Below are 13,762 nucleotides of genomic sequence, written 5' to 3'. Positions count from 1 at the left end.
AAAAAAGTAAAATGTTTTTTTTTAAATAATTTTCTTCTTTCTTCTTCATCTGCTCTCTTCTTTCTTCTTCTTCCTCCTCCTCCATCTCACCACCCTGCCACCATCTCCTCCTCCTTCTCTGAAACCCATAAAATCAGAGAAGAAGATGTCACTGAGAAGAACCAGCAAACACAAATTAAACCCAGAAAAAAAGACATGGAAACAAAGGAAAAACCCAGAAACAAACCCAGACTTCATCTTCTTCCCATCATCATCTAAAACACACTTGAAACTAACCCCCAAAACCAAAAAACATCGAACCCCCAAAAACTTAAACTTCATCTTCGTCCTAGAATCAAATTCATGTTTTTCCCAAACCAAAAACCTAGAAACATCGAACCCCCATAAAGCCAGAAACACAACCTGAGAAATCTTCTACAAATCTCAGATTGATGTTGAGTCCAGGAAAAAAAAAGAAATCGAAACAGAGAGAAAGAAGAGGAAGAAGAAGAGGGAATAAAAAGAGAGATAGAAAGAAGAAGAATAAACCGAAAGAAAGAAAGAAAGAAGAAGAAGGGTGGTGTGGTGGCTGCGAGGGGTGGAGGAAGAGCCAGACTCAGAGAGGATATGGGGAGCTTCGGAGGCGGATTCAGGAACGTAGATGAAGAAAAAAAAGTATTGCAGAAGATTCTTTTTGTTAAAAAACATTTAGTTTGTTATTTTTTAAATTTTTACTGGCGCCACGTCATCTTTTTCCGTTTCCAATTAACGGAAAAAAGACGGAAGGACCAAAATTGCACATTATGAAAATATTTGAGATTAAAATCGCTCGTTTTAAAGATCTAGGACGAAAATCACACAAAGACGATACATCAGGGACTAAAGTGCAATTAAGCCTTTCTTCTTCGCTTCTTATTTTTTCCAAATTCAATCGACTCTGCCGAAACTAAAATTATAGTAAGGTGCAAAATTAGGCATCAATAAAAACAAACATACGTGTTGGCAAAGATGTTGATAGACTGATGTAGGTTGTAACCATAGACACGTGAAGGAAGAGATATTGTGTTAAAAAACGGGTGGGAGAAGAAGAGAGAAGGAAAGTGGAGGTTAAGAGACGCAGATGAGAGGACAAACATGAAACAAGAAGATGTGGAGGTAGGGGTGTGATGGAGAGGTAAATGTGGCAACCAACAAGGTTGAAGAGAAGAAAGACAAACTCGTACTAGAAAGAAGAATACAATTGATTTCGTCCAATTTGTGGAATGATTTTTTTTCCTCTCACACTAGAAGAGAGGGCAATGTCGTCCTTGCAGCCTTCCTTGCCAATCATGGTACCTTCGATCCGGGAATTCACTTCCTCCATGAATCACCACCAGGTTGTAATCTCCTCTTGTTGGGAGACAGTTCGGAAGTTTCCTTTGCTAGGCTTGTCTTAGTTTAGTTCTTGGGCTTGCCCCACATTGTCACTAATAAAAAGATGCTTAAACAATACATACATTAAATGGGATGGATTTATTAAGTTCTGATGACTGCATGGAGTTTTTTTGCAGGTTTGGGCTTCAGCTTGTTGTCCTAATAAAAGGAAGCCCAATTTATAGCTACGCCTCATTGCCCAAATGGCCTTAACTCTTGAGACCTACATTATCACCCCTTCATGGCCCCCTTCATGCTATTGAAGTTTGGAACACCTATGAGCATGTTAGAATTTCTGGTCAAAACAACAAAGAACATGCCACGTAGAGTTGTGGAAGTGTTGTTGGGGCCTCAAGTATTAGATGCTGCATTGCTGGACATAAAGTGAAGCTGTTCTTTGGATTTCAGCCACACATCTTCACTGATCACACAAGTCCACTTCGTTGTTCTATCATCACTTCATCATTCATCACTCCAACCACCACTCACTAGAGCCGAGAGGAAGGAGCCACTGGCAATGGAGATTTCCGCCATGGCTTCACCATCTCCAAGACCTTCTCTTCCAACCACCACTCCTCACAGAGTCAGCACCTTCTGCATGCTTCCTCAGCTGAGACGCTCCCACATATCACTACCAACCTCAACCACCATTTCACTCCTCGCTCTCTTCGCCCCTCCCAATGAAGCCAAAGCAATTTCCAAGGACCAGATTGTCTCTTCACTCACCCAAGTAAGTTAACTCTCCGCATTGACAGTTCTCATTGTAAAGTTGAAAACCTTCAGCAAGTTCCTTCAATTTCAACACATGCCCACTAACTGGAATTGCATTTTTTTGTTATAGGTGGAGAAAACATTCGATCAGGTTCAGGAGGTGGGTTCAGGTTTCTTTGACACGGCTCAGCGTGTTGCTGAAACGGTAGGGAATGCTTTGAAGCCAGGCTTCGACACAGCGTTGCCGATTGTGCAGCAGGCCGGGGAAGAGGCCTTGAAATTTGCTTCTCCTGCCTTCTCTGAAGCTTCAAAGAAGGCCCAAGAAGCACTTCAAAGCACTGGTGTTGATACAGAACCTGTTTTCAGTGCTGCTAAGGTTTGCTTAATTGAGCCTTTCTAGCCAATTTCTGCTGTTAAGCTTTGAACCCGTTTGTATGCAGACCAAAGAATATTTATTGGTGATTATCTAGTTTAACTTTTAGTAGAGACTTCCCCATAAATGTTCTTTGTTCTGTATCCAAATAGGGGTTTTATTTGATAGTGACATTTTCTAGTTGCTACTACTTAATTGTGGCAATGTAAGTTAACATTTGATGGGATGTAGTTTTTGCAATGTTGATTTTGGTTCCAATTTGAGCTATATGTGCTAATAAATTTTTGGGGTTACAAAGACATTCCCTTTTATCTCCCTTGCTTTGCTATGTGGTAAGTGGTTACTGTTTGATGGAAACCAATGGTGGGGTTTGAGGTCCATCTTTCTATTTTAAGTTGTACCACAATCACTTCCTAAATGAGGATAAATGGTAATAAAATTTTGTTAAAATATTGTTCAACCTCTAGATTAATAGGACTGTGTTTGGTTCTGCGGTTGGGAACGCCATAACCACTTCTAAGAAGAAGCTATGAAGATTGCTTTCCGTCGCTGCCTAACACGCTATAAATGCATTTTGGAGACATTTGAGTTGACTAGTGTTCCTTTGAACTGGACAAGTTCTTTTGGATACTAAATTCTTTATAGAACATATTGAACTTGCTTTGGCCAAGTACCTAATACAATAATTTCTATTTTAGATTTTAAGGATGTGGTGTTTTTTTTCTTTCCAGTTTTTTAACCATTTTGGTAATTTGCTTGATATTTGAAGAAGCAAGTTTATCAAGCTGATTGGGATACTCTCTTTGATTTCAGACAGTGGCAGATGCTGCACAACAAACTACCAAGGTGATTGAAGGTGCCAAGCCAATAGCTTCATCCACCATGGAAACCATATCTTCTTCAGATCCGATTGTGATTGCTGGAACAGCTGGAGCTCTAGTTATTGCATACCTCCTGCTTCCTCCTATATTCTCTGCCATCTCCTACAATTTTCGTGGCTACAAAGGTACCCTTGACAACGTGTTCTGACCCAAATTACTTTCTGTTTTCATGCTTACACAAACAAATTGCATTGATGAAGTTTAAGTTCAATTACCACAATATGGGGTAATTTACTTTCTTCTTCTGTTACTTTGTAGGAGACCTGACAGCAGCTCAAACACTTGATCTGGTATCTACACAAAACTTCATTATCATTGACATTAGGTCAGAGAAGGATAAGGACAAGGCCGGTATCCCTCGCCTTCCCTCTAGTGCTAAAAACAAGATGGTTGCCATTCCGTAAGTGATAGATAGGATTGAGATTTGCTGCAGTTCAATTTTCCTAAATTCACTTCAGGCATGGGTTTATAATCGTTTGATTATCAAAGGGCTTAGATTTCAAGTGACTGATTATACACTTGAAATCAGGTTCTAAGTTTGAACCGCTTGAGCTTGATCAGATGGCTATGTACCTATGAGTGCAGGGATTTAGGAAAAATTGTCTGCAGGGAAGCCGGATCCACTTTTGAGTATCATAGGCTAATTATCTGATTAAAAGGGGGGGGGGGGGGAGCATCAAAACTTTATCATGATTAAATTTTGTCAAATGGATTTGTGTCAGTTTGGAAGAACTGCCAAGCAAGCTCAGAGGACTGGTCAGGAATGTGAAGAAAGTGGAAGCTGAAATAGCAGCTTTGAAGATTTCATATCTCAAGAAGATCAACAGAGGCACCAATATTGTGATCTTGGACTCGTGAGTTTCCTTCCAAGAACATCTTATTTGAACTATTTAATAGCTTCTCCTCGGAATTGATTTTGACTTTAGAAAATCATAGCATGTTTGGACCAGCTTCTTTTTCCTGAGAATCAATTCTGAAATCCAGATGCTACTAACAGAAGCTTCTTCGCAAAATTAATTTGGGCTTGAAATTCAATTGTAGAAGGATTTTCAAACATGCACTTAATTGTAGAAATATTTCCAAACATGCACTATGGTTTTCAACCGCATAACCAAATACGCTATAATTCCAATTCTGCAATTATGCTTTATCATTTTCACTCTATGGTGGATTCTATTTGTTATAATTAGCTTTTGCTTTCTGGATAATACTAGGTACTCAGACTTGGCAAAAATAGTTGCAAGGACACTTACCAATCAAGGTTTTAAGAACACATGGATCGTTGCTGATGGTTTTTCTGGAGGCAAAGGGTGGTTACAGAGTAGATTAGGAACAGATTCATATAACTTTTCGTTTGCAGAGGTTCTGTCACCATCCAGAGTCATCCCTGCAGCTGTCAGAAGTTTTGGGACAACATCTAGCAGGAAACTTCTTCCTGGGGCTGAATGACATTTTCTTTCTGCACTGAACTTTCATCACCAATATATATAAATCATCCAAATTATTAATTTGATTGTTTTTGTGAAATTACTTCATCAGTGTCAAATCCTCTTTAACCTCTTCCCTCTGTGCATGTATTGGGTCTCTAGTTCTACTTCCCCTTGGTTGCTATGACAGTGGAGAATGCAAGAAAGTATAGTACATGTTACAGGAGTCAAATAACCTGTCTCAATGGAAAGATATACACACCTCACTGGAAAAAAAAATAACAATTAAGAGAAAATTTTAGTTTTGATGAGAGACAATATTTTGCTGAATTGTTGTATTTGAGTTAGGGGATGTTGGATTTCAATCTCATGTTATTATTAGATCCATTGAGCAAGGATGGGGTCAATTTAAGGGAAAAAAATTATCCAATTTAATCTAATAATTTTTCATTTTATTATTATACAATCATTTTGGTCTTAAACTCAAATTTGTTCTAATAATTCAATATAATCTAGTTGCAACAATATCGGAGGGAGTGGATCTAACCATGGTGCAGTTGATTGGGGCCTCAGATTGTTGGCGTGGGGAATGGTTTGGTTGACGAGGAGAGAGACTTGGCACGGGTTTGATATCGAAACATGGTGGTTTTACGAATCAAGTGATGGACTTGGTACAGGTTTGATACCGAAACATGGTTTTTTACGAATCGGGTGATGGTATAGTGCATTGATATTGGTCATTTGGGTGAGGGTGAGGGTTTTGTTGTGGTTTGGTGTGATGATGATTGGAAGAAGAGTTTTTGGATGTAATTGGAAGAAAAAGATGAAGGAGAAGAGTTTGTTCTATGTTAATTAATTCAAAAAAGCCGAAACAAATTTTGCCTTCCAGGATTGATCCCTAAACCCCCCTCCCTAAGACCCTAACCCATATTTCAATCGACTCTAATCACTTGAGCTATCATTCGAGGATACGACATTTGATATGACACTTGAGAGTCTTCAATCCTTATAAAATAAAAACATTTTGGTTTTAGTCCCTTTGTTAGCCAAGTCCAATGTTTTCATAACGAAATTATAAAAATAAGAAGGCTTTGTAGTCTGCGCACGGGTGCGTACCCTATCAGGAAGTGGGTGACAAATACAGAAGCCTATCGATATTCCTCTTCCACTTGCTCCGCCCTTCAACCGCGCCATTCAACTAGGGCTCCGCCTACCCTCCCTTAATCATGGTCGCTCTTTCGCTTTCAGCTCCCAATTTCGCCACCGCGTACCTCGCCAAAAAACTGTACCTCTCTCTCTTCCTCTCCGTTTCTCTATGCGTGTTTTTCCTATCAAAAATTGAAAATCTGGCTTCAATTTTCATTTTCACCTTCATCTTTAATGGTTTACCCTCCTCAATTTTGGTTTCACCAGGCCACTCCGGGAAAATACGAAGAGGCTGCCAAATGTTTCGTTTCGCACGAGATGCGCGGTCGACTCGCCGTATGAAGGTATCATCATTCAATTCATGTTGGTATGTGAATTTGTGCTTGGATGAAAACCCTATAAAGACTAGTTAATCATTGGGCATAACCTTATCCTATCATATGTATGAACAATTTGGACAATATTGGTAAAATTTGTTATCTAAATGACCAATTGATTGGGTATTAGCTTTCACAGAGTGCCTATTAATACTGTAATCTCCCTCCAAAGGGTTCTTGTATGCTACTGTTATTTATTATAGTTCCTTTGCTTCCTTACTTTGATTGAATGAAGGGTTTGCAGTTAGTAACAATTGAGTGTATGAGTTTAGAATTCTAGGCTTTTGTTTAAAATGTATTGGTCTTTCATTTTGCACTAGTTGCAAGTAAAAGGGTGAAGGTCTATTATGGGCATCTGCTGCCACTTTGGTATATGTGGGTAAAGGTGGAAATGATTTGGGTTATTAATTAGCTACTTGGGTCTAGCACGCAAAAGCCAGTTTTTTTTTTTATAAAATCCAACCCAAGCCTTGAGAGCTGGACTTGATTCTAAGTCAGAGCTTTATATGCTTCACCTATTTTTCCCCAAAATATTTCATCATTAACATGGTCATAAAGTGGTGAAACTTCTTTCTTTGTAATATTTGTTGAGGATGCAAGATACAACCGCCGTGCCTTATAGCATAGTAGTCAATCCCGGATAGCGGCGCGTAGCGGCCGGCCCCAAAAGTGGGATAGCGTGATAGCGCATAGCGGGATGGCCGCTATTCTGAATTTTTTTTATGTAATTTTATATCATTAATAGTTTAATACTATATACATATAAATAGCAAACAATGTCAAATATTGCCTAAAATTCATAACATTCATAATAGAAATAAAAATCATAAGTCTTGAACAATAACACACAACTAATAACTTCTCAAAAGCAAGGTAAAGAAGTCGAATTTGCAAATCTGAATGAAGAATGAAGCTTAATTGTTTCAATTTTGACCTATAATGGCCCTGAGAAGTCCTAACATGCCCATAAAAAGGTTCCCCAACGATTTAAAACGAAGGGGCTTGAGTCATTTTCTCCTTCGTTCATATAGCGCCGCTATTTCCCGCTATTGGCCGCGATCTGCCGCTATTTTGGCCGCTATTCGCGCCGCTACAGCCGCTATTGTGAAGTTGGCCGCTATTTCATCTCAATAGCGGCAGGGAGCCGCTCCGCTCCGCTACGCCGCTATAGCGCCGCTATTTCCCGCTATTGACTACTATGCCTTATAGTTTAGGTATGGTTGATTTCGTATTTCCATATGGTCAGTATCTGATTATATAATGTGACACCGGTCCTTGTGATCTAAAAGTTCATGTTTAGTGTGTCTTTGAGACCTATTTATGCTGTATATCTTGGAAATAAGTATACTGTTTCCCTACTATACGTCATAACCTTTTTATTAGTTTATCTTATTTTAGCTTCACTTGGTTTTTCAAGCTTGATTTTCTACCCCATGCTCAAGCTTCTGATCTTTTGGCTCAAGTCAAGCTCCATTTTCTAGATAAGTAAAGAAAGACAAAGCCCTTAGTAAGCCTTGCTTGGCTTTGGTTGGACTTGGGACTGGGGAATTTGAGATGGATTGTATTCCACTGTTCCTACATAAAGGACCTCAATGATGAGTTATCCCGGGGTCTTCCCCTTCTGATGTAAGAGTTGTCCCTCAATCTTGGGCTTGGGCATCTAATTTATGGTTAAGTAGATTGACAGCATTCACATTCCTTTCTTGAGAATAGTATTGGGAACCCAGTGTCCCAGTGACAAAACTTCAACTTCAGTATTTGATCCAATGTACGACATTGTGTTTACTAGTTTGATTTCCTTTTTTAGTAGCTCGTGGGGTAGGCTTAAGTAGATTGTCAGCATTCATATTCCTTTCTTAGGAGGTAATACTGGGAACTCAGTGACAAAACTTCAACTTCAGTATTTGATCCAATGTACAACATTGTGTTTACTAGTTTTATTTCCTTTTCTAGTAGCTCGTTGAGTGGTTTCAAAAATCTTTAGCTTAAACATGATTTTTGGATAATTGTCTGATAGCTGATTGGGATTCATTTTGAATCATATAAGTCTGCATTTCAGCTACATAGCTGCTTTCCTCTGTCTTCTATTTTCCTCCTTATGGATTAAATAATTTGATATATTATTTTTATATACTTCTTCTCCACAGGTAATGTCCAAAAATTCCCTCGAGTCAATGTTTGGGATCCTTACCGACGACTTGGTGTTGGCCGTGATGCTTCTGAAGAAGAAATTTGGGGTTCAAGAAATTTTCTGTTGCAACAATATGCTGGACATGAGAGGAGTGAAGAATCAATAGAAGCTGCCTTTGAAAAAATATTGACGGCTAGTTTTCTACAGAGGAAGAAAACAAAAATTAATTTGAAAAGCAGGTTGAAAAAGAAAGTAGAGGAGTCTCCACCATGGGTCAAGAGCTTACTAAACTTTGTTGAACTTCCACCAACTGAAATTATCCTCCGAAGATTGTTTCTTTTTGCCTTCATGGGTGCTTGGAGCATTATGAATTCTGCTGAAACTGGACCTGCCTTTCAGGTTTGCTTTGATTTTCTTATATTAGTTATTAGTGTGTGGTTTACAATCAAATGCACAATTCTTTAAAAAACAGAGATGTCTTTATTTTTCAAGTATAGAGTTAGGAAATCACAACTATGACATAAGGAAGTGTTACACCCAAAATTTTAAAGAAAGAAAACAGAATTGTATGTTCATCTAGTTCTTACCTTCTCAAGCCCCCGGTTTATTTTATCAATACTACATGGTTTAGTCAACTGCCAGTCTCTGGTTAGTGGTTACTCTTTCTTCCGAGGCTGTAGGATGCGGTATACTAATGTTATGCTTTGATAGTGAGATTTTAGTGACTGTTTGCTGTCTTTGGCTATTGTTGAAGCCTGGGCTGATCATGTGTTGTGACTAGTGATTACCAGACTTTCAGGGTTTTTCACTTTGATCTTCAAACATACTTTCAATTTCGATTTGAAGTAGTGCCTCACATTTTTAAGGCTTTCAGACATTTGGACAAAATTTAATACATACCTACTTATCCTTTCATGTGTTCGCCAGTGTATGAAGGCATATTAAGGTTAATATGTTATAAGTTTTAACTATTTTATCCAAGGTTCATGTATTTGGAGTTTACATCAGTGGATAGTTGTTTATGTTCTGTCTCTCTCTGTCTGCCTCTCCCCTTCCTGCTTCCACCATGTGCATGAATACTTGTATGTTGACAGTACCCATTCTTTTGCTACAGGTGGCTATCTCTTTGGCGGCTTGCATATATTTCCTTAACGAAAAGACGAAGAGCTTGTCTAGAGCGTTCATTATTGGGTAAGTGGTAAAACTTGCTTCAACTTATGATTTTCCTTTGATTTCTATTTATTCATCATCTGCTTTGTTTATTGCAAAATCATAGGTTTGGAGCTCTTGTGGCTGGATGGGTCGGCGGTTCTGTGCTGGTACCCAGTATTCCATCTATGTTGCTGCGCCCTGAATGGACACTTGAACTCTTAACATCATTAGTAGTTTATGTCTTCTTGTTCATTGCTTGTACTTTCCTCAAGTGAAGTGGCAACTATTTTTCCATAGTTTCAGTCAGTATCCTGTACTCTTAATTGAGTTTATAGGTGGTCAAACTTACCATATCTTGAGTGAGCCAAGATGTCTACTGCTGTGCTTGCTGCTAACCCATCCTTGTGACCAACTTACTTTGATCTTGATTCAGGTCGAGATTAAGTTATCTTGTTTTTGGATCAAAGGAGGGAAGATATTTTAATTTTTACTATATATGGTTATTAGGAGGGGAAATAATTCTCTCCTTGTTTTGTTAATTAGGGAAGGAGATAAATTTAAAATAAATTTACTTTTATGTTCATACATTGAAAACACAATTTCGAGGTTCAAACTATGAGTAAATCATACTGGTTACAAGGTTATCTCGATCCCCTTTAAGTGTCTCATTTATGAAGGTGAGCAAAAATTGATTAGAGTGAATGGTAGAAAGAGTAATTTCAACCTTCATGTGGTATCTGGAAAGGTGATCCTATCTGACCTTATTTTGTGTAATGTGTAAATCTTGAGAAGATTAGACTTAAGAATGTGTGTGTAAAAAAGAATCATGAGTTCAATTATTGCACTTTGTAGTCTGGGAGCAATTCAATCAATTAAAAAATGATCCTTTATAATTTGAAAAGAAATATGTGCTCCGTGGAGTTTTTGTCCAATAGGAAGGATTGGAGGTGGAATGGACAGGATGCTGAAATAAACTCAAATTTTGGACAAACTCATTGCTCAAATCAGGAATTAAATTTTCAAAATAAGTAAAAGTTGATGAAATTTATCTTTTTATTTTCAATTCAAGAATTGAAAAACAATTTTATATAGAGCTCTCGGGTTCGATCCCAACACAATACACTATGGGGAGCTCACAATAAATGTTCTTTTTATAAGAATTCTATTATTTTATTCCTTTTTTCAAATTATTTTTTAATTCAAAGTATACGATGTATTAATTAAATAATTATGATGTATGGCAGTATAGAACGAAACACATACATGACATGGCTTCTTGTTATTTTTTTTACATATAAAAATAGTTTTTAATGAAAGAAACAAAGGGGTTTCACACAAATGCTTTAATTGGATGATGATTTTTTCATGTGAAAAATAAAAAAATATTGCACATAACATTATCATGTTAAAAATTTAAGCCCATCTCTAACTTCACATGTATTAAATAGGTGGGACATGTGAAATTTTTTACCCAACATTGTTATTTTACAATTTTGTGTAAAAAAATCCTCCGTTTTCATTAATTAAAAGTTAATATATATAATGTATTTTATGATATTGGTGTTTTTATATGAGAAAGTAAGAATAAAAAGTTTTTTTTTTAAATTACGTGAGAATAAAAAGTTGTTTAGATATGATAAATCCTCCGTTTTCAAAAAAATCATATGATTTTTTATTTTAGGTTAAAAATCCTCCGTTTTCATTAATTAAAAAAATCATATGATTCAGAATTAAATCATATCGTGCCAATAACATTTATAGAATCTTAATCTTAAGTGATATTACTTTCAAAAAAATCTTAAGTGATATTACTTTTATAAATAGTTTTAATTTGTTAACATTAACCTAAAATAAAAAATCAGATGATTTTTTTGAAAGTAATATCACTTAAGATTAAGATTCTATAAATGTTATTGGCACGATATGATTTAATTATGAATCACCTCAATTACCGCATGAAAGATATGTGTTAGCCCTCATGAAAGATGACGATTTCCTTTAGATTCCCCAAATTTTTTGATATCCATTGAGATTATGTCCTTATATTAGGTTTCTACTTTCTATGATAATTGTTCAAAGTTAAGGTGAAACTATAATTGCCCGTTGCAGGTGATTGATTATGTTCTTATATTATGTTCTCATGGTACTTTCTCCTTACTTATTCAATAAAGTCTCTTTTTTTCTGACAAAAATAATTAATAGAATAAGATTTATTTTGATTCGTTCCCGATATGTATAAGATATCTAAATCTTTTTTTGAATGAAGGATATCTAAATCTTAATCTATTACATTGGTGAACTAATCAATCTTCTCTTAATAACAGATATACTTGTTAAATTTAACAACACCGCATATATAAAGGGAAGCAGCTTCCTATTTACAAAAACATTTAGCCCTTTTCTAAAACATACCGTTCTTCTTCTCTTTATCCAGAGTTTATTAATTTCAAACTCAACATCACAACCATGACTGGTTCAAGAGTAATGAAGAAGGCAAAGGCAAAACTCAACATCACAACCATGACCGGTTCAAGAATAAAGAAGAAGGCAAAGAACAAGAGACGACACACTCCAAATAATGAAAGCCACTCTTCTTCTGCAGCCATAAAATCACTTCCAAGAGATTTGTTAGTAGAAGTGATTGCAAATGTAGCCTCTCATTCTTTCATTGACCTTCACAACCTGAAGAAGTGTTCTAAAGATTTTCTTAATGCTACGGAGGATAACTATGTTTGGCAACAAGTTTCTTTGGAGACTTTTCCTTTTATCGAGTGGTATCCAATGGAAAAAAAGTCATCTTTCTTGGAGCGCTGCAGGAAAAGTGGAAACATTGAAAGCTTGTATAGAGAAGGGTTGCGAGAATATTTTAATCATGATCCAAGTGGAAATATTAATCATGGTCTTGAGTTCTTGAAGGTAGCAACTCAAAAGGGTCACAAGGAAGCAAAATATGTGTACGGCATGATTTTATTATGCTCCAAAGATGATGACTTGAGAAAACAAGGACTCGAGCACATGCGTTTTTTAAGGAAGTCTAAGTGTGTTATAAGCTGCAGGAAGAAAGTGCAACGGTTCTTGCGCTCTATGTGGACCAATAATTCAATGGTGGAGCACAATCTGAGCACTCTATGCAACTGCAAGAGCACATGCAATGGATGGAGAGTGAAAAGGGGTAGATGGTTTCTACTAGATGATGATGATGATGATTATGATACTAGCTTATGTGAATATTGTAGATGGGATCATGAGATTAAGTATTTTTATAACCGGTTGTTGAATGCTTATTAGTTTGTTTGAATTTTCTTCTCAGTTGATCAGCCAATTATAGAATGAACTATATCAGGATGTGAGTTCTTTTTTTGTAGCATATAACTGATGCAGTTTTTTAATAGATGAATTGATGGTTACAATATTTGTGCTTTTCTTTATCTTCATCATTAGCTGTTTTCTCTCTATTTGCACATATATAATTATTAGAATTGAACATTCATATGCTTTTGATAGATAGAAGTGCTGATAGTATCCAGAAGCGTTTTTATGAGTCTATTCTGCCATGTCATGGCATGCAGGGGATCTTTATCAGGTTGTTCATATTTTTGTCTTTCCTTTAATGTGTGCATCTTGCACTCAAACTTCTATATATCAATTCAATTTATTGTTTATTCTAAAAAGAAGATAAAAGTGGTGATACAGATTAAACTTTCATTAACGAGTGGAATAATTGAACCAGCTTTATTTTATTAGGTTAATTTTAAATTAAATAAGAACTAAAGTAAATTTGATCCAGTGGAACTCTAATGCAGAGTTTAAAGGTGCATATGGTAATGGATTGAGTTAAGGGGGGGGGGGGGGGGCAGAGATACTGAGAAAATTAAATGTGTAATAGAAAGGTGCAAAACGATGAGGTGGATGTGGAAAAACCATGATTACATTTGTTTAGGTGTTAATGCCATATCTCAATGACAGTCAATTAATATGTCCAAATGATTGATTTAACTTACACTTAAACTTGACTTGATTTTTAGGTATTTATAAATGAAAGATATACGCAGGGGATATGATGGTTGAAAAACTATAACCAACTTATCAAAGGTTAAATGGAACTGCAGAATTAATAAATTCAACAAGCACAGAACAAATTTTGCAAATCCAAATGCTAGCTAGCTACCAAT

General features: G+C 36.5%; 3 protein-coding genes across 3 annotated transcripts; all 3 read left to right on the top strand.

The window, feature by feature from the left end:
• The first annotated feature begins 1,144 nt into the window (after positions 1–1,144).
• LOC130710812 (calcium sensing receptor, chloroplastic) lies at positions 1,145–4,887 on the top strand. Its single transcript, XM_057560183.1, has 6 exons — positions 1,145–2,122; positions 2,234–2,479; positions 3,290–3,482; positions 3,616–3,757; positions 4,080–4,211; positions 4,572–4,887. The coding sequence occupies exons 1-6, from the start codon at positions 1,910–1,912 to the stop codon at positions 4,804–4,806; spliced, it is 1,161 nt and encodes a 386-aa protein (XP_057416166.1). The 5' UTR covers positions 1,145–1,909; the 3' UTR covers positions 4,807–4,887.
• Positions 4,888–5,855: 968 nt separating this feature from the next.
• On the top strand, positions 5,856–10,129 carry LOC130710813 (protein CHAPERONE-LIKE PROTEIN OF POR1, chloroplastic). Its single transcript, XM_057560184.1, has 5 exons — positions 5,856–6,069; positions 6,198–6,274; positions 8,455–8,837; positions 9,553–9,629; positions 9,715–10,129. The coding sequence occupies exons 1-5, from the start codon at positions 6,011–6,013 to the stop codon at positions 9,863–9,865; spliced, it is 747 nt and encodes a 248-aa protein (XP_057416167.1). The 5' UTR covers positions 5,856–6,010; the 3' UTR covers positions 9,866–10,129.
• Positions 10,130–12,056: 1,927 nt separating this feature from the next.
• LOC130713114 (putative F-box protein At1g67623) lies at positions 12,057–12,878 on the top strand. The gene has a single exon (XM_057562914.1). The coding sequence runs from the start codon at positions 12,057–12,059 to the stop codon at positions 12,876–12,878; it is 822 nt and encodes a 273-aa protein (XP_057418897.1).
• Positions 12,879–13,762: the final 884 nt, after the last annotated feature.

The sequence above is a fragment of the Lotus japonicus genome, chromosome 4 (assembly GCF_012489685.1).
Source record: "Lotus japonicus ecotype B-129 chromosome 4, LjGifu_v1.2".
NCBI lineage: Eukaryota > Viridiplantae > Streptophyta > Magnoliopsida > Fabales > Fabaceae > Lotus > Lotus japonicus.
Note: the sequence above shows the minus strand (reverse complement) of the source record. Positions and strands in the feature narration are given on the sequence as shown.

Bases quoted from the DNA above. Each gene is read 5' to 3' on its own strand.
- LOC130710813 (XM_057560184.1), top strand. From the start codon at position 6,011: ATGGTCGCTCTTTCGCTTTCAGCTCCCAATTTCGCCACCGCGTACCTC. The intron at 6,070-6,197 runs GTACCTCTCTCT...TGGTTTCACCAG, and splicing joins GCGTACCTCGCCAAAAAACT to GCCACTCCGGGAAAATACGA. The intron at 6,275-8,454 runs GTATCATCATTC...TCTTCTCCACAG, and splicing joins GGTCGACTCGCCGTATGAAG to GTAATGTCCAAAAATTCCCT.
- LOC130710812 (XM_057560183.1), top strand. From the start codon at position 1,910: ATGGAGATTTCCGCCATGGCTTCACCATCTCCAAGACCTTCTCTTCCA. The intron at 2,123-2,233 runs GTAAGTTAACTC...TTTTTGTTATAG, and splicing joins TTGTCTCTTCACTCACCCAA to GTGGAGAAAACATTCGATCA. The intron at 3,483-3,615 runs GTACCCTTGACA...GTTACTTTGTAG, and splicing joins CAATTTTCGTGGCTACAAAG to GAGACCTGACAGCAGCTCAA.
- LOC130713114 (XM_057562914.1), top strand. From the start codon at position 12,057: ATGACTGGTTCAAGAGTAATGAAGAAGGCAAAGGCAAAACTCAACATC.